This window comes from Lepidochelys kempii, chromosome 27, assembly GCF_965140265.1.
Source record: "Lepidochelys kempii isolate rLepKem1 chromosome 27, rLepKem1.hap2, whole genome shotgun sequence".
Taxonomy (NCBI): domain Eukaryota; kingdom Metazoa; phylum Chordata; order Testudines; family Cheloniidae; genus Lepidochelys; species Lepidochelys kempii.
In genome coordinates this window covers 9,696,640-9,720,595 of record NC_133282.1, presented here as the reverse complement: position 1 = coordinate 9,720,595, position 23,956 = coordinate 9,696,640, and the positions used below count along the sequence as shown (strand labels likewise).

Genomic DNA, 23,956 nt, shown 5'->3' with positions numbered 1-23,956 from the left:
AGTACAGAGCTGCACATACTCCCTGTCTCAGTTTCCCTTCTTAGGAAGCCAGTAATTCCACTTCAGGCACTCTTGAGATTTGATTCAATAGTACCCTTCTTAGGACTTGTTTATTACAAAACCTCCTACAAAAGCGGCCATAACAAAAAGTCACAAATAAACAAAATGTACTTCTGGTTTTTTTGGGTTCCTCTGAAACCTGCCTTCTATGTTCTGTCCTACTCAGCATTCTCTCTGTCTTTAAGTCTCTCTTTATGGCAGGCACTCCAGCTTTCCTCCTGGAGCTGGATTGCAATTTCTCTCTCTCAGCTGGCCCCACTTAGGCATCACATTCAGAGGCCTGGCAGCCTTCTGCTGGTGTCTGGTCCCTGCTAACTCAAGGACCCTACAGAAGTCTTCTTATTTCTTTCAGTGTCTGCAGGCATCTACCCTGTGAAGAAGGAGGAGGCAGCATTTATGGTGGTCCCCTTCTCTCAACTCATCCTCAACTGGTTGGGAAATAGGGGAGTTTTGCCCCACCTCTCTGTAAGGCTCCTGGCCCCAGGCCCTTAAAGAAACAGTAGCAGTGTTTCCTCCCAAACCCTACTTGCTCCCGGCATCTCCTAGATTATATCTGTAATTGGAACTTTCAACTCTTTCCAGTTATACTGGGTGGACTGACCAGTAGGCATTATTGCCCTTAAGGGGCAGACTGCCCAGGCAAAGGCCTACATTATACATAAGCTTGTCAGGTTTTGATTTAAGGTGATAGAGGTCAGTAAATGTTGATTTCAGCTGACACTGAAATTGACAAAAAAAAGTATTGATTGGTAACAGGGGGTGGGAGTGCAGCCACCCTTGTGCCTGCAGGGATTGAGGGTCACCAGCCCTGTAGCAGTGCAGGGAGCCCTCTACAGCTCCGCTGTTTCAGACCCATGCCCTCACTCTCATGACAGTGGAGTGGCAGAGGGTGTCCTACAGATTTAGGCCTAACTAAGGGTAAAACATTACCATTTGAAAAAGAACTCGTCATTATTTCAAGGGGGACTTCCAAGGGCTAGATTTGTAACTCTCCAAAAGTATATCACATTTTCTTTTACTAACATGTGAGAAAAATCATTTGTATGGACAATATGCAGAGAGGGTCATACCAACATGTGTAACCATTCACACTCACTTATTAATGGCAACTAATGTTAAAAAAAACCCCTTTATTAAAGTAAAATTCAGATCAGACTCTCTAAAGAAAATAGGGGTTGAACATAGTGGTCCAGTGGACTCAGCGTCAAGAGACATGGAGTGAAATCCTGGTCCCCTTGAAGTGAATGGGAAGACTCCCATTCACTTCAGTGGGGTCAGGGTTTCACCCCTGGGTTCTATTCCTAGCTCTGCCACCGGTCTGCTGGATAATAACATTATCCTACTTAGTGGAATGCTTTGAAATCTATGGATGAAATGTGCTGTATAGCAAATTAGTAGTAGTGTTATTAATTTATGTGCTGTGGTTCCATATTATGCTATCTGCCAATAAATGTGATCAGTAGATTGAATCTAAACATCTCTTCTTGAAATATGATTTTTTTGAGGATGAAGTGGAAAATACAAATAATGAAGTCTTTATTAATAAAACTGGCCTGATCCAATAAACAGAAGAGAGATACCAAGATGGAAATTTTGTGGAATCAGAAAACGTAGTAGTTTCTCCAAGAATCCCAAATCTTCATAATAAAATGATCTTACTAATTTTTTTATTGAAGTAATATCTTAATAAAGTGAAGTCTTCAAGATGTGTCATATCAGAAATTCTTACCTGAATACCAAAAACTGTCACTGATTTGGATGACAAAATATGTTCTGCTTCCTATTGACTTATTTCTGTAACACTAACAAACAGTGCAGCATCTTCAATGTGTAGCTGTGGTACAATTTAATGAAATAATCTTCATTAAAATATTCAGTTTACCGCAGAAAACTGAAAGAATTATAATCAGAGTGGAGTGTGCTTGACAGAAGCAGTATAGAGAGAAACCTTAAGGAAAAAAAATGCACTTCAGGAAGAATTAACAATAAAACTGATGAATATCTAGTGGTCTGTGAATATCTAATATTTATCACTCGTGATTCTATCACATTACTTCCTGAGCTGTTTTTCTATAATTATTAACAAGAACCTCTACTAATAATCTGCTCTTTTATTTAGAAAATTAGGTGTTTATGCCCCTGCATGGAAAAGTGGAGTCTCTCTTTTACATCTATCTTTCTTTTTAGCATTTATATAGGAGGTTCAAATAGATTTCTGTAATGACCCTTTCTGTACAATCGTATGATAGAGAGATTATGTATATGCATAATTTTCTGGCATACAGACATACAATCCTTCCAGTGTATATATTTCTCTGCATGTATAAATGAAGGCCCAAATTCTCCACACCCCATCCAAATGATTGTGCTTCATGTCTCTGAAAAGGGATGGGGGAAGAACTCTCCCCACCCCTTCAGGGTCTGGAGTGACAATGCAGTTGCTTATGATCAGCATTAGGTCATCAGACACACTTCGAGAATATTATATTTAAACACCACCAGACAAAACAAAAAAAACCTTGTTGTTTGGTTCCATTGCTATCAGTTTGTAACCAGTAATTCAAAGCTACCTAAAATCTTTACTTGATATCAAATAGGGACTGCCATCAGCAAAAGCTACGAACAGGGCTAATAGAAGCCTCCAGAGCATATTTTTCAAGAAGTCAGAGCAAGTTTTCCCCTCAGTGTGAGGAATTGTTGGGACAACAATGCTAATGGGGAAAGCCCAGTGTTCCAGTTTGGGCACTTAATATTTGTGTACTCAAATGAGAATTTAGGAGAAGAGACACCTATTTTTATACTTAATCTCTCCTAAGCAATTTAAATAGAAATCTAGATGATCTACAATCATACCCAATAGTAAATGGATGTATGTAGCACTGGAAAATTATGACACCATAGCCACAAAGATCATGCCTCTCCTGTAGAGCACAGGCGGCATAAGTGTCTTGTGGAGTAGGAACATACAAAGTGTTTTGGAATTGAATAGCAGCAGTTTAGCTTGGGTGATTGCATTGTGATCTCCTTTATGGTGTTAACATGTAAATGATCATTGGTTTAAACTAGACCTGACAGTTAACCACTCTAGTAAAATTAATGGGAGACATTCACTCACACATCTGTTAGGATCATTGTTTTGCTTTCTGATTATAGATTTAGGGCGAAATTCTGCTCTCAGTTCTATTGCTGTAACTCCATTGACTTCAGTTGAGTTACTGCAGAATTATATGGGTGTAAGCAAGAGCAGAATTTAGTTTTTAATGTCTGAAGATGCTGATTTGCATAGTGAAAGTTCCTGCCCATTTGAGAGAGTTTTCATTTTAATCCAAGCATAGCTATTGAATTCTCTGGAAATACCTATTTTGGTATATACTTTGTATTGCTCTTAGATTTCTGTTCCCCCAGCTTTGTGGGGCTGTGAATATAAAAGGATAAGGGAAGGAAGGATCTTGCTAAAAATGGATAGTGTATGCCTTTTGTTCCTGGCTAGTGCTAGAAATTTTGCTGGTATATTGCTTATCTTTGAGCACAAAACTTCTCACCTTTTTTCACTCACGCAGAGAGTAGAAATTAGTTGTTCAGTCACTGATATTTTTCTTTTTACTCTTCTAGACTTCTGCAGATGAGGGTTCTGGGTCTGCCATCAAGTCTTCTGCAAACAGATCTGACTCAAAATTTCCTGCTATAGAAAAAACATCAAGCAAGCAAAAGCAAAAACCTCCCATGAGCTCCAGCAAAGTAACTCCAGGTGAACTAAAGGGTGCATAAAATGGAACTAGTTACCACAGTATTAAGAATTAGCAAGTATGTAGAAGATGCCTTGTGGATTCAGAGTCATTATGGTACTGCCGTGCAAACTCATGGGCCTAATTCTCATTTACACTTAAGTCACTTTACACCATTCTGATAAGGTACAGTGACCTTAAAATGAGTACAAATGAAATTTACACCTGCTTTAAGGCCACTTTCCAACACCAGAGTAGAGTAAAGTGACTTAAGTGTAAATGAGAATTAGGCCCATGAGACAATAAACAATCTCACTGAATTAACTAAAATAATTTTAAAATGGTTTAGTTCCCTTTTAGAACAACAGGGATTCATTTTGGAATAGCAATAAAAAGCACTTCAGGGCATGTCTGTATGTTCTGCAGTCTCGCTTATTTGGCCTTTGAACTCATGTTCACACTGAACAAGTCTTATAATCACCTGAGTTCTTTGGGGCCCTGGGAGAGTTTTTGATTGACTTCAATAGGACTTTAGTGGGAGCAGAATCAAACTAACATCTGGAACCCAGGGGTGAGAGTGTTAAAATATCAACTGAAAATGTGGGATGTGTGTTTAAAACCTAAAACAGATTATCAGAATTAAGGGCAGCTTTCCTATCATAAATAAAGTTAATTTAAAATCAAAACAACAAAAAAAGCTTCATAATTCTAAATAGCTGCTGTTAATCCCAAAAAGTGTATGAATAAATTCTCAGAAAATGGTATACGTTTAGCCAGAATTAACTAATCAACCTGTTGCTTTAAAGAAGTCAGTTAGTATGCATGCCACCCAGTTACCTGTTAAAATGGTATTCCATTTGTGAAAAATGCTTTAAATATTTATGCTGTAAAAGTTATCCGCTAAATATAATAGAAAGTGCCTTTCCTTTGATACAGGGAGATTGTGGAAACATAGCTACGTCTCCAGAGGCCAACAAAACAAAATAGGCTCCCAAAGACCCAATCAGAGACAACAGTTGTGTGGGAATGATTTCTTACTATCCATGCATGTCCATGTCATTATATAGAGAGTCTGCAAAGACAGAAGGCTATTTCAGTATGTTTATAAAAGGATTAATTACATCAGGACTATCCATGTGGCCAAAGTTAAAGATCCCTCAGTGTTTACATTATAAATCACTCCCAGATATTTGAGATAAATATATCAGATGCTCTGGGCTGAGATGGTATATAAGTTTGTTTTGTTTTGTTTTTAAACTAAATTTGGGGTGGGAGAGGGGAAGAATCAAGTTGATCATTTTAAACCTAGTTTAAAATTAAAATTTAGCTCTTTTATTGCATTTTGGCATCCCACTAATTAAAAATAATTTATCAAAATGAAAATTTTGCCGGTAATGAGGGCCTAGATATGCTCTCATTTGCCCTGGTGTGAATCTGTATTAGTTCTGCTGCCATCAGAGTAATTTCAGATTTATGGTGGAATTTAGAGAAGAATTTGGGCCTTGGGCATTTTGTGGGAAAAGTGTAATCAAAACAAATGAAGGCCCTAATCTTGCAACTAACTCTGTCTATGTCTAATTAACTAACTCGAAACCTATGTCCATGCAGGGCTTCGCTGAAAGCAACAGGGCAGCACAGGATTCTGCCATGCAGAATCAGTTGCAGGATTAGACATATCTTTTCATTTCAAAATGTGGATTCCTGAGCATATAAGAAGGGAAAATAGAATGTTTACCATATTATACGAGTACCTCTTCCCCGAATCTTTTTTAATGTATTTATCCTCACAGCACTCCTGTGAGGTATGAATTATTCCCATTTTACTGATGGGAGACTGAAGCATAGAGAGACAGAGTGGTTTGCCTGTGGTCACAAAGGAAGTCTGTGGTAGAGCAGAAGATTGAACCCAGCTCTCCTGAGTCCCAGGCTAGCGCCCTAATTACTGGATCATCCTTACTCTCCCGAACTTGTAACTGATACAGTTCCATGTCCTTTGTGAACATGGGCAATGTGCTGTGTCTGGGAGCAATTATAGAGCACCAGCTCTTTATCTTCTTTGATGCTGTGAATAGAACTTTGGAAATAGCACTTTCACTAACTCCAAGAGCTAGCAATTTTCAGTGACATACTAAATGCTTTGGTTTGAAGTGGAGAACTGATGAGTTTGTCAGATACTCTTGATGAACACCCTATGTTCTCAGCCAGAACTATTAAGACTAAAGAGGTCTCTGACCCAAAAAGGTCTCTGTGGACCAGATTCCCATTTACACTAATGTCTCACTGCTACATATGGCAATGTAAAGGGACATTGAAATAGATGAAACTATAATTTACTGCCACTTTAAGACCCATTTACACTGACCAAGTAGCATAAAGGAGCCTTAGTGTATATGAGAATCCAGTCCTGTGTGTAGATTTGGATGCTTTCTGGAGATGGTTCACTGAAGTTAAAAATGAGATACTCATTTATATCAGGGCCTTATTCTAATACATATCAATCAGACCAAAAAGGTGTAAGAAAAACTAAGTACCTGGGAAAATGGTGCAAGGACAGGGTAGGCCCATTACTCAATGGCGGGTGGGGGTGGGGGGGAGACAATAACAGAAAACAGGGAAATGGCCGCTTCCAGGGCGCAGCGTGGTCTGCGATGCCAGAACAGGCAGGAAGCCTGCCTTAGCACCCCCACTGCGCCGCTGACTAGGAGCTGCCGAAGGAAAGCCCGCACCCCAATCCCCTGCCCCAGCCCTGAGCCCCCACCCAAAACCCGGAACCCCTTCCTGCACTCCAAACCCTTCATCCCCCGCCCCACCCCAGAGCCTGCACCCCCAGCCCAGACCCCCTCATGTACCCCAACCTTCTGCCCCAGCCCAGAGCCCCCCCCAAATCTGGAGCCCCTTCCTGCACCCCAAACCCTTCATCCCCACCCCAGAACTTCCTCTCACATCCTGAACCCCTCATTCCCAGCCCCACCCTGCAGCCCTCACCCACGCATCCCAACCCTCTGCCCCAGCCCTGAGTCACTCCCATACCCCAAACCCCTCATCAGGTTGTGGGCATCAACAATTTTCTTCAGCTGGGGTTTCCAGAAAAAAAAAGTTTGAAAACCACTGATCTAGAAGATAATAAAAGTGATAAGTAACAGTCAGCATGGATTTGTCAGGAACAAATCGTGTCATACCGACCAGATGGCTTGCTACCCTGTCAAAGAAAGCTTTGTGGATAGGGGGGAAGCGGTAGATGTGGTATATATTGATTTTAGTAAGCTTTTGATACTGTCTCACATGACCTTCTAATAAACAAACTAGGGAAATGCAACCTAGATGGAGCTACTAGTGGTTCACAGTCATGCTGGAAGGGTATAACGAGTGGGGTCCACACAGGGATTAGTTCTGGGTCTGGTTCTGTTCTTCAATATCTTCATCAATGGTTTAGAGAACAGTAGAGAGAGTACACTTATAAAGTTTGCAGATGATACCAAGCTGGGAGGGGTTGCAAGTGCTTTGGAGGATAGAATTAAAATTCAAAATGATCTGGACAAGCTAGACAAATGGTCTGAAGTAAATAGGATGAAGTTTAGTAAGGACAAATGCAAAGTACTCCATTTAGGAAAGAACAATCGGTTGCACACATACAAAATGGGAAATGACTGCCTAGGAAGGAGAACTGCGGAAACGGGTCGGGGGGGGGGGGTCATAGTGGACCATAAACTAAATGAGTCAACAGTGTAACAGTGTTGCAAAAAAAGCAAACATCCTTCTGGGATGCATTAGCAGGAGTGAAGTAATTCTTCCACTCTACTCTGCGTTGATTAGGCCTCAACTGGAGTATTGTGTCCAGTTCTGGGCGGCACTTTCAGGAAAGAGGTGAACAAATTGGAGAAAGTCCAGAGAAGAGCAACAAAAATGATTAAAGGTCTAGAAAACAAGGCCTATGAGGGAAGATTAAAAATAAAAAAAAAGGGATTTGTTTAGTCTGGAAAGAGAAGTCTGAGAGGAGACATGATAACAGTTTTCAAATACATAAAAGGTTGTTACAAGGAGGGAGAGAGAAAAATTGTTCTTAACCTCAGAGGATGGGACAAGAAGCAATGGGCTTAAATTGCAGCAAGGGAGGTTTAGGTTGGACATTAGAAAAAACTTCCTAACTGTCAGGGTGGTTAAGCACTGGAATAAATTGCCTAAGGGGGTTGTGGAATCTCCATCATTGGAGATTTTTAAGAGCAGGTTAGACAAACACCTGTCAGGAATGGTCTGGATAATACTTAGTCCTGCCATGAGTGCAGGGGACTGGACAAGATGACCTCTCAAGGTCCCTTCCAGTCCTATGATTCTATGTACTGTTGGTCTTCCTGTCTGTCCTGCTTTTTTTCCTTGCCATGGTTTGAGGAGGGTGTAGGATGAGAGGATTCTAGGAACCGGCTAGCAAAGCAAGTTCCTGACCACTCTTTTGTATTGGTACAAGGCATTCACGTTTGCATTTTACTGTGTGGCCTGTGCCGTGGTTTGTGGGGTACATCGTATCCTATCCACACCATGGCAATATTCTTGGTGTTGTTTTATGTCACTCTATTCTTGTCCTGGTACAAGACCGTCAGAGGTGCACCTAAGTTTGTGGCCTCCTCTGCCTGTGTAATGAGTCAAGTGGGGCTATGCACCAAAGATTCCCACATTCACATGGCACTAATATTGGAGTTCGTTGTATGATGTCTGGTTTCAGAGTAACAGCCGTGTTAGTCTGTATTCGCAAAAAGAAAAGGAGGACTTGTGGCACCTTAGAGACTAACCAATTTATTAGAGCATAAGCTTTCGTGAGCTACAGCTCACTTCCTCAGATGCATATCGTGGAAACTGCAGCAGGCTTTATATATACACAGAGAATATGAACCAATACCTCCTCCCACCCCACTGTCCTGCGGGTAATAGCTTATCTAAAGTGATCATCAGGTGGGCCATTTCCAGCACAAATCCAGGTTTTCTCACCCTCCACCCCCCCACACAAATTCACTCTCCTGCTGGTGATAGCCCATCCAAAGTGACAACTCTTTACACAATGTGCATGACAATCAAGTTGGGCTATTTCCTGCACTTTGGATGGGCTATCACCAGCAGGAGAGTGAATTTGTGTGGGGGGGTGGAGGGTGAGAAAACCTGGATTTGTGCTGGAAATGGCCCACCTGATGATCACTTTAGATAAGCTATTACCCGCAGGACAGTGGGGTGGGAGGAGGTATTGGTTCATATTCTCTGTGTATATATAAAGCCTGCTGCAGTTTCCACGATATGCATCTGAGGAAGTGAGCTGTAGCTCACGAAAGCTTATGCTCTAATAAATTGGTTAGTCTCTAAGGTGCCACAAGTCCTCCTTTTCTTTTTGTATGATGTCTGTGTATCACTTACCAGTTTCTCATGGACAACTATTTCCAGGACTGGTTGTGGTTATAGGTCATGTTTTAAATCACTTTTAAATGCTTGTTAGGTCAAGCTATAATTTGAATTTGGCTCCTAACCAAGCTCCTGTTCACACACACTGGGTATGTGTGCATAGCAGCTGGGATATGCGATTTCCAGAGCTGGTAGTCATACATGTGCTAGCTGTGCTCAAACAAACATGTTATGCAGGGGTATGTGCTCAGGTGTCTAGCGTGAGCCACCACAGGTGCTGCTGCGGCCGAACTGTTGTTTCACTGTCTTCACTCTCACCTGGCCTTGGGTAGCTCACGTGTTGTAACCAGAGTTTACTAACTCAAGCTAGCTGTTGCAGTAAAGATGAGTGTGTTTATAATGGGCTCATTTTACAGTGAATTTTTGTTACAGATGTATAGTCTACCCCCATCCTGTATGGTATTATGAGCACCTGGAACCTCCTTCCCCTTTTCCTCTGTGCTACTGACAGCATGGTGCTGGGGAGGATACAGCAAAAGCAGTATGCAGTGATTTCAACCTGCCTGTTTGCTTTTTTGCTTTCACTGAAATTCATCAGATTTCTTAATTCCTTATCTGCTATGTTTCATAACACAGTAACTGGCAAAACCAGAATGCAAGAGGTTCTTTCAGTATTATTTTAACATAAACTTTTTTGTATGAATGTGAACATACAGAGGATTCTATTGCAGAGTGGCCAGGAGCGTTGTCACAAGCAGCAGGCCTTCCCCAAAGTTGGAAATCAATTCAGCTTCACAGTGGAACTGGGGCAAATTAAAAAGCTCAATAAATGTTTACATTACTCTCTCACTTATTAGACATTAAAGTTCCTAACACTGAAAATCCCACCTCTTGTGTTCTAAAATAAAAAGATATTTGTGGTAAATAATTAAGCCTTAATTAAGAGTTCCTCTGCATATATGAAACCATAAACATCTCCAGCATACTCAGCAAGGTGAACAGTATGAGCCCTTTAATTTTAGTTATACTCAGAGGCAATATCAGTCATGTCTATTATGCTACCAATCTGTTTTTCCAAATTGAAAAGAAATAGATGATGTCTATTAATTATCTTTTGGACCTAATCTTCGCATTTTCTGGCACTGCAGCTACTGGGAAAAGTAGCATTTAGTAAGAGGGGCAGAAGGTTTCTATATATTTGTTTATTGTCTGAACCAAAAATCTTCCTTCCTTCCCCTTGAACTGTCCTTTTATATTAGTGGCTCAATATCACCTCTTGATCCCAACCCAAAGTAAATCAGCTCTCCCTTCTTGGTGCCTATCGCAGCCAACAAGGTTCTTGACACTCACTGAAACATTTAATTCCTCTTCTTTCCAAGGCCAAGTGAAAAGCAGAACCCTATCCTACTCACAGCTGGAAACAAGTTGCTTAGTGAACTACCAGTGCCAGAACTCCTAGGAATGCCTTATTAATTGAAAATACAGATTTTTTTTGTTTACTTTGGAGACATGTCCTCCCCTCCTGCATAGAAACACACAGAAGGGGAACACTTGCATGAAGAGAGCTACAGCCCCTGTGTCCATGAAGATGTAGCCTATCATTCTGTTACCTACATGGGATCTATATGAAGAGCAGGACTATAGGCTGCCAAATACATAGAGGCCAAAGATCCATAGGATAGGGCCTGACACTTCAGATGCTGGGTATGCATCCTGCTCCCCATCTCTTGATAGGTAGCATCTCTTGGCTCCTCTGGCAGCTGCACTTTAGATTCCTTGAAAGGGGTCACAGAGCATCTGGGAGGAGGTAATGTTAGTCTTGGCATTAATTAATATATGGTTCACATCCACTAGTTTGTACAGGGAACATGCTGAATGGAACAGCTGTTCCTTACCCCTCTCTTCTGCCTGGCCCCACTACCTTTTTGGCACAGTGCTGAAGTCAGTATCTTTATCTGGATTGGGATTGTGAATGCTCTCTAAAGTTTGGAGGTGTTCAAATGAAGATTTTTTTGTTTCAGGTCCATCTCTATATACGACACTTTCAGACTAGAGATGCTTATCTTTGGCCTTTATCTTTCAGATGAGGGTAAATCCAACTTTACAAAATGTATAAAAAATTAAAAATAGCGACAGCTCAATCTGTTTAGGATCTAGCTAATTTTAAACTGGAAGTCTCTTTATCAAATTTCCTAATGCTTTTCTGGCAAATCCTGTTAACAATCTCCCTGGGCAGAAAGCTCATTTAGGGCCAGATTTTCAGAGAGATCAGTACCCACAATCAGCTGGATTTTCAGAAGAGTTGCATTCATGTTTCCAACTATAAGTGGATAGATTTTTGAAAGAGCTCAGCACATTAGGTGTGCATTGGGCAATGAGCTCTTTTGAGAATATGGTCCTTGTTTAGGTGCATAAATGGCAGCTGAGCTTTGAAAATCTGGACCCCATTGCACATGTTGAGCAGTTGAAGGACTGACTGAGATTTTGAAAATCTGAACCTTACTTTCTATGCTAGGTGAATCCTTAGTTTGTCTTTGGAAAAAAACAGTTACCCTATGGATATGGAGGTTGACCACCAAACTGGATAGTTGGTCGGTATGTAATGGAGTGGGACTAGCCACCAAACCTCCTAATAGATAGAACTTCAGCTGTGATTCATTACTGGAGAAGACAGGTCTTTGCTTCAGCTTTCGAAGATTTATGGAAATTCCCACTGCTTTGAACATATTCATTTAATTAGAGCTGTTCAGAAAAGTTATTTTCCTTGAAAAAAAGTTTGAAATTTAAAAATAGAGTTGTTTGAAAAAATTCCAATGTTTCTTTATGGCTCTCTTAATGAAAAGAGATTGGTATTCTACATTGTGAAGCTAAATGTGAGTTTGGATAACCCGCCAAATCTCTGTTCACTGAATATGACTCTGTATATCAAAAGCTATTATACACATTTTGCAGGAATAAATTGTCTGGCATTTTTTCTTTGAAATACAAATTTTTCTTTCTATTTTCAATTGAGTATAAATGACAAAAGATTTGCCAAAAGAGAAATCAGTGCCGATATAGTTTCTTGCTCTGCAGAGGCAGACCTTGTAGGGACTTATCTTCTAGGTCTTTTATGAAGAAATATTTTAATGGAAGCTCTTTCCCTGAAAATATAATAAAATTACTGAAAAGGTTTTATACTTAACAGCTGCCCAGAAGCAGTCATTATTAAGGAGGAAGAGAATGAGCCAGGGAGGATTGTTGGGAAGCCCAGACACACAGAATATGAGAAAATTGGAAGAAAGAGACAGACAGACCTCGTTGCTGCAGGCAAAGGCACAAGTTACCAGCGCATCTGGTGAGAAAAATCTCCTTTACAACTCTTTTGGTCTGTAGAAATGTAGAACAGTCTGTTTCTAGGCTGCTGAACTCTTACAGATCCATTTATCATTTATACCATGGTGTCCCAACTCCAGTACCCTAGAGAGGCCTTAAACTGTCATTTACATTCACTTTAAGGTCCATTTAAACTACCAATATAAAAGGGGCCTTAGTGTAAATGAGAACAAAGCCTTAATTAACTGATATTCTCATTTGCGATATAGATTATATCTATATGGATATAACCATAGAGGAGACATAAAAGGAATTCACTAAATAAAGAAGTAGTCTTAATAAATGTATAGCTTTAGAAAAATGTATCTATCCTCTAAATTCCATTCAGCCTATTATCTAAATAAATGGCTGATCCACTTGATTGAAGAAGCTATTAAAAATTCTTAAAATAACTTAAATATACTGACTAAAATAAGCATCACATATTACTGCATTTTATTTTTCAATGTTTGATAACTTTTGTATAAGATAAATACCTCTGAAATTCTAATCTAACACATGGCTATACACAACTTCATATAGGTTGCCATTAGGTTGCCATTAACTGGATATTCCGTTGCAGTAAAGCCGTAGACAGGGTCACACAATCATAGGATTAAAAAGGGACCTACACTAAGGCAGGAGCAACTGTACCTAGACTGTTCCCAACAGGTGTTTGGTCAACATGTTCTAGAAAACCTCCACTGATTGGAAGCCTGTTTCAGAGTTTAAACTACACTTACGGTTAGAAAGCTTTTCCTAATATCTAACCTAATCCCTTGGTATAGTTTAAGCCCACTATTCTTCATGTCCACTGAAGGTAGGATAAGAAGTGATTGATCACTGTCCTCTTTATAATAGCCCTTTACGTATTTGAAGACTGTTATCAGGTCCCCCCTCAGTCTTCTTTTCTCAGGACTAAATATGTCCAATTTTTATAACCTTTCCTTGAATGTCAGGTTTTCTAAATTTAATCATTTTTGTTGCTTTCCTCTGAACTCTCTCCAATTTGCCCACATCTTTCCTAAAGTATGGCATCCAGAATTGGACACAATATTTCAGCTGAGACCTCACCAATGCCGAATAGAGTGATACAATTATACCTTGTATCTTACATACAACACTCCGGTTAATACACCCCAGAATAATATTCACCTTTTTTGCATATGCACCACATTGTTGACACATTTAATTTGTGCTCCACTATAACCCCCAGTACTCCAATTTGTCAAGGTTGTTTTGAATTTTAATCTTGTCCTCCAAAGTGCTAGCAACCCCTCCAAACTTGAGATTATCTGCAAATTTTATAAGCATACCCTCCCTTATCTATGACTAGTATGAGACCTGTAGGACCTCACTAGACACATCCCCCAAGTTTGACAGGAAAACATTGATAACTAGTCTGAGTACTTTCTTTCAAACAGTTGTGCACCCCACCTTATAATATTTCCATTTAGACCATATTTCCCTTCATTGCTTATGAGAAGGTCCTGTGAGACTGTGTCAAAAGCCTTACTAAAAATTAAGATATATCATGTCTGCAGCTTCCTTGTGCCTCCCCTCCTCCCTCCATGCACTAGGCCAATAACTCTGTCAAAGGAGGAAATTAGGTTAGTTTGGCATGATCAGTTATTAACAAATCCATGCTGGCTATTACGTATAATCCTATTATCCTGAAGGTGCTTGCAACCTAATTATTTAATAATTTGTACCAGTATCTTTCCAGGTATCAAAGTTAGGCTGAGTGGTCTATAAATTTCCCAGGTCCTCTTTGCCCTGGTCTACACTAGGACTTTAGGTCGAATTTAGCAGCATTAAATCGATGTAAACGTGCACCCATCCACACAATGAAGCCCTTTATTTCGACTTAAAGGGCTCTTAAAATAGATTTCCTTACTCCACCCCTGACAAGTGGATTAGCGCTTAAATCGGTCTTGCCGGCTCGAATTTGGGGTACTGTGGACACAATTCGACGGTATTGGCCTCCGGGAGCTATCCCAGAGTGCTCCATTGTGACTGCTCTGGACAGCGCTCTCAACTCAGATGCACTGGCCAGGTAGACAGGAAAAGAACAGCGAACTTTTGAATCTCATTTCCTGTTTGGCCAGCGTGGCAAGCTGCAGGTGACCATGCAGAGCTCATCAGCAGAGGTGACCATGATGGAGTCCCAGAATCGCAAAAGAGCTCCAGCATGGACCGAATGGGAGGTACAGGATCTGATCGCTGTAAGGGGAGAGGAATCCGTGCTATCAGAACTCCATTCCAGTTTTCGAAATGCCAAAACCTCCCAGGGCATGAAGGACAGAGGCCATAACAGGGACCCGAAGCAGTGCCGCGTGAAACTGAAGGAGCTGAGGCAAGCCTACCAGAAAACCAGAGAGGCGAACGGCCGCTCCAGGTCAGAGCCCCAAACATGCCGCTTCTATGATGAGCTGCCTCCCATTTTAGGGGGTTCAGCCACCACTACCCCAGCCGTGTTGTTTGACTCCTTCAATGGAGATGGAGGCAACACGGAAGCAGGTTTTGGGGATGAAGAAGATGATGATGAGGTTGTAGATAGCTCACAGCAAGCAAGCGGAGAAACCGGTTTTCCCGACAGCCAGGAACTGTTTCTCACCCTGGACCTGGAGCCAGTACTCCCCGAACCCACCCAAGGCTGCCTCCTGGACCCAGCAGGCGGAGAAGGGACTTCCGGTGAGTGTACCTTTTAAAATACTATACATGGTTTAAAAGCAAGCATGTGAAAGGATTACTTTGCCCTGGCATTTGCGGCTCTCCTGGATGTACTCCCAAAGCCTTTGCAAAAGGTTTCTGGGGAGGGCAGCCTTATTGCGTCCTTCATGGTAGGACACTTTACCACTCCAGGCCAGTAACACGTACTCAGGAATCATTGTACAACAAAGCATTGCAGTGTATGTTTTCTGGCGTTCAAACAACATCCGTTCTTTATCTCTCTGTGTTATCCTCAGGAGAGTGAGATATAATTCATGGTCACCTGGTTGAAATAGAGTGCTTTTCTTCAGGGGACACTCAGAGGAGCCCATTCCTGCTGGGCTGTTTGCCTGTGGCTAAACAGAAATGTTCCCCGCTGTTAGCCACAGGGAGGGGGGAGGGTTGAGGGGGTAGCCACGCGATGGGGGAGGAAAAATGTGACCTTGTAACGAAAGCACATGTGCTATGTATGTAATGTTAACAGCAAGGTTTACCCTGAAAGAGTGTAGCCACTGTTTTATAAAATGTGTCTTTTTAAATACCGCTGTCCCTTTTTTTTTCCTCCACCAGCTGCATGTGTTTCAATGATCACAGGATCTTCTCCTTCCCAGAGGCTAGTGAAGCTTAGAAAGAAAAAAAACGCACTCGAGATGAAATGTTCTCCGAGCTCATGCTGTCCTCCCACACTGACAGAGCACAGACGAATGCGTGGAGGCAAATAATGTCAGAGTGCAGGAAAGCACAAAATGACCGGGAGGAGAGGTGGCGGGCTGAAGAGAGTAAGTGGTGGACTGAAGACAGGGCTGAAGCTCAAATGTGGCGGCAGCGTGATGAGAGGAGGCAGGATTCAATGCTGAGGCTGCTGGAGGACCAAACCAGTATGCTCTAGTGTATGCTTGAGCTGCAGCAAAGGCAGCTGGAGCACAGACTGCCACTACAGCCCCTGTGTAACCAACCACCCTCCTCCTCAAGTTCCATAGCCTCCACACCCAGACGCCCAAGAATGCGGTGGGGGGGGGCCACCGGCCAACCAGCCACTCCGCCACAGAGGATTGCCCAAAAAAAAGAAGGCTGGCATTCAATAAATTTTAAAGTTGTAAACTTTTAAAGTGCTGTGTGGCATTTTCCTTCCCTCCTCCACCACCCCTCCTGGGCTACCTTGGTAGTCATCCCCCTATTTGTGTGATGAATGAATAAAGAATGCATGAATGTGAAGCAACAATGACTTTATTGCCTCTGCAAGCGGTGATTGAAGGGAGGAGGGGAGGGTGGTTAGCTTACAGGGAAGTAGAGTGAACCAAGGGGCGGGGGGTTTCATCAAGGAGAAACAAACGGAACTTTCACACTGTAGCCTGGCCATTCCTGAAACTGGTTTTCAAAGCTTCTCTGATGCGTACCGCGCCCTCCTGTGCTCTTCTAACCGCACTGGTGTCTGGCTGCGCATAACCAGCAGCCAGGCGATTTGCCTCAACCTCCCACTCCACCATAAACGTCTTCCCCTTACTCTCTCAGATATTGTGGAGCACACAGCAAGCAGTAATAACAGTGGGAGTATTGGTTTCGCTGAGGTCTAAGCGAGTCAGTAAACTGCGCCAGCGTGCCTTTAAACGTCCAAATGCACATTCTACCACCATTCTGCACTTGCTCAGCCTGTAGTTGAACAGCTCCAGACTACTGTCCAGGCTGCCTGTGTACGGCTTCATGAGCCACGGCATTAAGGGGTAGGCTGGGTCCCCAAGGATACATATAGGCATTTCAACATCCCCAACAGTTATTTTCTGCTCTGGGAAGAAAGTCCCTTCCTGCAGCTTTTAAAACAGACCAGAGTTCCTGAAGATGTGAGCGTCATGTACCTTTCCCGGCCATCCCACGTTGATGTTGGTGAAACATCCCTTGTGATCCACCAGAGTTTGCAGCACTATTGAAAAGTACCCCTTGCGGTTTATGTACTCGGTGGCTTGGTGCTCCGGTGCCAAGATAGGGATATGGGTTCTGTCTATGGCCCCACCACAGTTAGGGAATCCCATTGCAGCAAAGCCATCCACTATGACCTGCACATTTCCCAGGGTCACTACCCTTGATATCAGCAGATCTTTGATTGCGTGGGCTACTTGCATCACAGCAGCCCCAACAGTAGATTTGCCCACTCCAAATTGATTCCCAACTGACCGGTAGCTGTCTGGCGTTGCAAGCTTCCACAGGGCTATCGCCACTCGCTTCTCAACTGTGAGGGCTGCTCTCATCTTGGTATTCTTGCGCCTCAGGGCAGGGGAAAGCAAGTCACAAAGTTCCATGAAAGTGCCCTTACGCATGCGAAAGTTTCGCAGCCACTGGGAATCGTCCCAGACCTGCAACATTATGCGGTCCCACCAGTCTGTGCTTGTTTCCCGAGCCCAGAATCGGCGTTCCACAGCATGAACCTGCCCCATTAGCACCATGATGCATGCAGTGGCAGGGCCTATGCTTTCAGAGAAATCTGTGTCCATGTCCTGATCACTCACGTGATCGCGCTGACGTCGCCTCCTCGCCCGGTATCACTTTGCCAGGTTCTGGTGCTGCATATACTGCTGGATAATGCATGTGGTGTTTAATGTGCTTCTAATTGCCAAAGTGAGCTGAGCGGCCTCCATGCTTGCCTTGGTATGGCGTCCGCACAGAAAAAGGGCGCGGAACGATTGTCTGCCGTTGCTCTGATGGAGGGAAGGGCGACTGACGACGCGGCTTACAGGGTTGGCTTCAGGGAGCTAAAATCAACAAAGGGGGTGGCTTTACATCAAGGAGTATTTCAGGCAGGTCTTCACAGAGGATTCCAATAAGAAATGGTGCACCTAAGTTATTGTTCTTATTGGAACAAGGAGGTTAGCCTGGCCTCTGATTGATACATGGCTAGATTTACCTCGCTGCACCTTCTCTGTGAGTGACTGCAGTGTGACCTAGAGGAATGAGCCCCTAGATGGGGGAGGAGGCAAATGTGTACAAAACAAATCTGGTCTATTTCTTGTTTTGATCCACTCCATCTATCTTTTACATCTTTGGCTGGCAGCAGATGGTGCAGAAAGACTGCATGCCATCCACATCTCATGGCTGCTCAGCAGAAGATGGTGCAGTAGGACTGCTAGCCATCCTCATCTCTTGCCTGCCCGGCAGAAGATGATGCAATAGGACTGCTAGCAATCCATATCACCTGCCTGCTCACCATAAGACAGTTCAATAGGACTGACTGCAGGACTAAAGAGAATGACCTGGTCAAGTCACTCCAAATTTAGTCCCTGCGCCCATGTCTGCCCAGGTGCTCCCAGCCGACGTGGCCAGGAGCACCTCGGACATGACGAGGACGGCTACCAGTCGTACTGTACTGTCTGCTGCCAGAAGGCAATGGGTTGCTGCTACTGTGTAGCAATGCCGTACCGCATCTGCCAGCGCCCAGGAGACATACAGTGACGGTTACCTGAGCGGGCTCCATGCTTGCCGTGGTATGGCATCTGCACAGGTAACTCAGGAAAAAAGGCGCGAAACGATTGTCTGCCCTTGCTTTCACGGAGGGAGGGAGGGAAGGGGGACCTGACAATATGTACCCAGAACCACCCGCGACAATGTTTTAGCCCCATCAGGCATTGGGATCTCAATCCAGAATTCCAATGGCAGCGGAGACTGCGGGAACTGTGGGATAGCTATCCACAGTGCAACACTCCGGAAGTCGACTCTAGCCTCGGTACTGTGGAAGCACTCTGCCGAGTTAATGCACTTAATGCACTTAGAGAATTTTCTGTGGGGACACACACACTCGAATATATAAAACCGATTTCTAAAAAAACGACTTCTGTAAATTCGACCTTATTCCATAGTGTAGACATACCCTTTGTTCCCTTTTTTAAAGATAGGTACTATGTTTGCCCTTCTCCAGCCTTTGGGGAACTCACCCATCCTCCAGGAGTACTCAAAGATAATTGCGAATGGTTTCGAGATTGCTCCAGCTAGTTCCTTAAGTACCCTAGGATGAGTTTCATCAGGCCTTACTAACTTGAGTACGTCTAAATATTCTTTAACCTGTTCTTTTCCTGTTTTGGCTTGCATACAACCCCCTTGTTGTTAACATTAATTCTGTAAAGTATTTGGTCACCATTAACCTTTTAGCAAAGACTGAAGCAAAATAGGTCTTATGCACCTCAGCTTTTGTGTTGTCATCAATTATTAGCTCTTTTTCCATTAAGTAGAGGACCTACACTTTCCTTTGCCTTATCTTTTGCTCCTTGTGTATTTAAAGAGCCTCTTATATCCCTTGCTAGGTGTAACTCATTTTGTGCCTTAGCCTTTCTGAATTTGTTCCTACATGCATATACTATTCTTTTATACTCCTCCTTGGCAATTAGTCCATGTGCTCACTTTTTGCAGGATTCCTTTTTGATTTTTCAGGTCAAATACCTCCTGATGGAGCGATATTGGCCTCTTCCTAGTCTTTCTATCTTTCCTTCGCATCAGGATAGTTTGCTGTTGTGCCTTCAATCTTGTCTCTAAGAAACTGCCATCTTTCCTGAACTTCTTTTTCCCTTATTTTTTCTTTCCATAAGTCCTTACCCACCAGTTCATTGAGTTTATTCATGTCTGCTTGTTTGAGGTCTATTGGTCTGCTGCTTAATTCCTTCCTTTTCTTAGAATTATGAAATCTATCACTTCATGATCTTTTTCAACCAAAATTGCATTCAACCTTCAGATTCGCAACCAAATCCTTTCTGTTGGTCAGAATCAAGTTTAAAATGGCTGTCCACCTGGTTACTTCTGCTACCTTTTGAAAAAAAGAGGTTGTCACTAATACATGCAAAGAACTTAAGGGATTTTTTTTTTTGGCCATATTACTTTTCCAACAGATGGCTGGGTAGTTAAAGTTCCTCATTACTACCCCATCTTATGTTTGGATATTTCTGTTATTTGTTCTAGAAATGCCTCCTCCACCTCCTCTTCTTATTTGGTAATCTATAACAGATCCCTATCATGACATTGTCCCTGTTCCCCCTGCTCCTTTTATCTTCCCCTAAAGACTTCCAGCTAATCTGCCTCTTACTTCCCTCTGGACCTCAGAACAAGTATTTGTATTCTTGATATATAATGCATCACCGCTTCTTGTTGTCCCTGCCTGTCCTTCCTGAACAAGCTCTGCCCCTCTATACCAATACTCCAGTAATGAGATTTATCCCACCAAGTCTCTGTGATGCCAATTAAGTCATAATTTAGTTTATGTAGTATTACTTCCAGTGCCTCCTGTTCATTCCCCATACTACTTGCTTTTATCTATAAATATCTAAGATGTTGAGCAGATTCCCCCACTGTTATCCCTCTTGCTGTGCCAATGACTATTGTAATTTTCCATTCCTCCCCACCCCCAACATTTAACCCTCTGTTAAGGTCACCATTTTTAAACCTACTTATGAGCTTTTGTCAGCTGCCCCCTTTGAACTGAATTTAAAGTCCTGCTCACTACTAGAGGTCTGTTTGGGCCTAGTTTTTAAACCTGATCCAGTCCCAAACCCAACTGACCTGAGCCTGAGAAAGTGGAGTCATTTTCCATCCCATCCCATCCCCCCTCTCTCCTGAGTCAGCACCAGTGTTTCCTCCTGCCTATGGAATCAGCTTGGCTCAGCAGCAGCTACATGCCCTATTGCTAGCCACTACCCCCTGCTGTGTTATGTATGCTGCAGCCCGAGAGGCACTGTGACGTCTCAGTACATGCATTCCACAGCACACATAGTGAGGCAAACTGGCAGCAGCTGGCAAGAGCGGGTCACAAAGCCACTGCTGCACCAACCCCATGGGCAGGAGGAGGAGAGCTGACCTGATCCAAGCGTCTGTTGCTCTTCCAGCTGACCCAGACCTGACACTTGTAGTTGGATCCTATCAGGTTCAGGCCAGGTTGCAGTACGCACTATGTTGGTGAGTTGTGTGTGAAGATGCTGTTCTCCTTCTTAGTCACAGGGGCCCCATAACTTCCCAGAAGTCCTCCTTCCTGGAACATCCCACAGTTGAGAAAGACAAAAGCCCACCTGTTAACATCATCTGTGGAGCCACGTGTTCATCTTGCTGTCCTTATGAGAAATGTCCCACTCGAGCAGCATATATTCTGTACTATATAGTACACATTTTAACATCTTAAATAGTTACTATATGTAATAAACAAAGAATATCTGTTCAGTAAAAAGTCAGAGAATTGACTTAACATTCAAACATATAAATATCCTAGGTATATTATCTGGTGATCTGTAGAAAAGTCATATTCCAAAGAGACTAAAAAATAAAGTATCATTAGTGCTTATCAAAGTGCTTAAAAATTTTAAGGTGATTAATCCTCACAACTCCCTATCCCTAGGAAATTGGGTAAATACACGGCAGATATGTTAATGGCCACATTTTCAGAAGTGCACTAATTTTGTATGCCTCAGTTTTGTTTTTTTTTAACTTTTTTTAAATAGTTGATGTCAATGGCAGCTACTCATGCTTAGCAACTCTGAACAACGTCTGTAGCTGAGCACTCAAAAATGGAGACATCCAAAAAAAGAAGTTATTTTTTAAAATATTGACCTAAGTGACTTGCCCAAAGTCCCAGAAGAAGTCACTCTCACAGCTACTCTCTCATTAGAATTTGGGAGGTATTAGCTTCGTCCTGTTTGTAGGCCTAGCCTCTCTCTCTCCTCTCACTGTTGGGTCAATTTAATCAAACAACTTCATTACCACCACACCTTTCATCAATACCTTTATGATAGGATATCAGAATTTTGCCTATCAGGTGCTTTGTATCACCTCTTCTTCCCATGTTATTCTTCTTAATTGTAGAACATGGTAAGAAGAGGCAGATACAACCTAGACAGCTGCAGCAGCACAGGAGCCAGCAAACAGAGTTGTAAACAGAGGGATTTGAAAGGGGAGTTTGCACTGTGGTGCTTTTTTGGGGTTTGTTTTTGCTGTGGATGGTGGTGTTTTGGTGTGGTTTGTTTCTCCCAGATTAACAGGATTTAGGTGGGAAGACTATGACAGATACAGAGGCAGCAGTGGTAGTGACCTAAGTAGTGGAAGACACAATGAAGATGATTGGATGTGGAAGCTGTGGTATGTACATGTTCCTGGAGGGGTTACCTGGAAAGAGTTTTGTCTGCATGAAATGCCATCTGATAGAGCTGATGGAAGAAAAGATCCGAGGATTGGAGATGCAGGTGGAAAGTCTGGTTGAGTTTAGAAGGGAGTTCGAGCGGATTATGGAGCAAAGACATGAGGCGGCTGAAGGGAAAAGCTCAGACTTGCAGATGGAAGCAGGACTGAAGAACTCTGAGGGGAGACTGCTGGGTGAAGAAAATGGACAGTGGAAGCATGTGACTAAGAGAACCAGGCAGAGGAAAAGATGGGCTAGGGAAGGAGAAATAGAGCTAAAGAACAGGTTTGCAGAGTTGGAAAATGAAGAAGGGGCTCAGCAGGTGGTCACTGAAGGTGGAAGGGCAAGGAAGAAGAGAAGAGCAGCTAATCATATAGGAAAAGGGGAAGAGTCAATGGAGACTACACCAAATATGAGCCCCAGGAGGATACAGCATGGGTTGAAGAGGATTACAAGGGAGAACAGGAATGGAAAGAACTTGCAGGCAGAGGGAGCAGAGGATAGACCGGAGAATTGCACTGTCACCAGGAAAAGGCAGGTCTATGTGATCAGGGACTCCTTACTGAGAAGAATGGACAGGCCTGTAACCAGAGCTGATCCAGAGAATAGAAGGGTGTGCTGTCTGCCAGGTGCTAAGATATGGGATGTGGACCTGAGGTTGAAGAGGATCCTAAAGGGAGCGGGAAAGAATCCACTGATCGTCCTTCATGTGGGAACAAATGATACCGGTAGATTCTCGCTGGAACGTATCAAGGGAGACTATGCCAGGCTGGGAAAGACTCTTAAGGAAATCGAGGCTCAGGTGATCTTCAGTGGGATTCTGCCTGTTCCTAGAGAAGGGCAACAAAGGTGTGACAAGATTATGACTACCAACAGATGGCTCAGGCAGCAGTGGCGGATTAATGATTTCGCCACCCCTAGGCCCAGAAATAATTGCCACCCCTGCCCCAGCTCGTCTCCACTCTGCCTCCTCCCTTGAGTGCACTGCCGGGTCCTGCTTCTCCCTGCTCCCTGCCAGTGCTTGTGAGCGAAACAGGTTCACGAAGGAGGGGAGAAGGGAGGGGAACGTGGTACGCTCAGGAGAGGAGGCAAGGCTGGGGCAGGGATTTGGGGAAGGGGTGGAGTTGGGCCAGGGCCGGGGGCACAAACCGGCACCGGGGGAAGCAGCCTTTGGCTGCTATTATAAATTTGCCGCCCCTGCAAATTTGCTGCCCTAGGCCTAGGCCTTGTTGGCCTAGGCATTAATACTCCACTGTCAGGCAGTGGTGCTATAAGGAGGGCTTTGGGATGTATGGCCACTGGGAGGCATTCATGGGCAGAGAACAGTTCTCTCGGGATGGACTTCATCTGAGATGGGAAGGAAATAGACTTCTAGGATGCAGGCTGGCACAACTGATCAAGAGAGCTTTTGTCAAGGTTCCTTCCCCACTCTGAACTCTAGGGTACAGATGTGGGGACCTGCATGAAAGACCCCCCTAAGCTTATTCTTACCAGTTTAGGTTAAAGGCTGCCGCCACCAAAGCGCTACACAAAGAACAGGGGAAGTGCCCACTTGGAAACGTCTCCCCCCCAAAATATCTCCCAAGCA

The 23,956-nt window shown here is 43.2% G+C and overlaps 1 protein-coding gene and 1 long non-coding RNA gene across 9 annotated transcripts in view; one reads left to right on the top strand and one right to left on the bottom strand.

The window, feature by feature from the left end:
- The window catches only part of MARCHF10 (membrane associated ring-CH-type finger 10), a 101,797-nt gene that overhangs the window by 34,062 nt on the left and 43,779 nt on the right, over positions 1–23,956 (top strand). For 6 of the 8 annotated variants that reach the window (XR_012156391.1, XR_012156390.1, XM_073326000.1 and 3 more), the window contains exon 1: positions 14,638–15,215. The exons of 1 other annotated variant lie outside the window; for it this stretch is intronic. Coding sequence is in view for 5 of the 7 variants with exons in the window: in XM_073326000.1 (XP_073182101.1) it covers positions 14,651–15,215 (565 nt within the window). In the remaining 2 variants the exon portion in view is untranslated. Of the gene's footprint in view, positions 1–3,672; positions 3,809–12,354; positions 12,505–14,637; positions 15,216–23,956 lie in introns of those variants that run through there. One more of the 8 variants, XM_073325999.1, reaches the window with a different exon arrangement.
- The window catches only part of LOC140903955 (uncharacterized), a 71,670-nt gene continuing 51,333 nt past the window's right edge, over positions 3,620–23,956 (bottom strand). Inside the window, exon 3 of the long non-coding RNA XR_012156392.1 lies at positions 3,620–3,742. This is a non-coding gene — a long non-coding RNA (uncharacterized lncRNA). The remainder of the gene's footprint in view (positions 3,743–23,956) is intronic.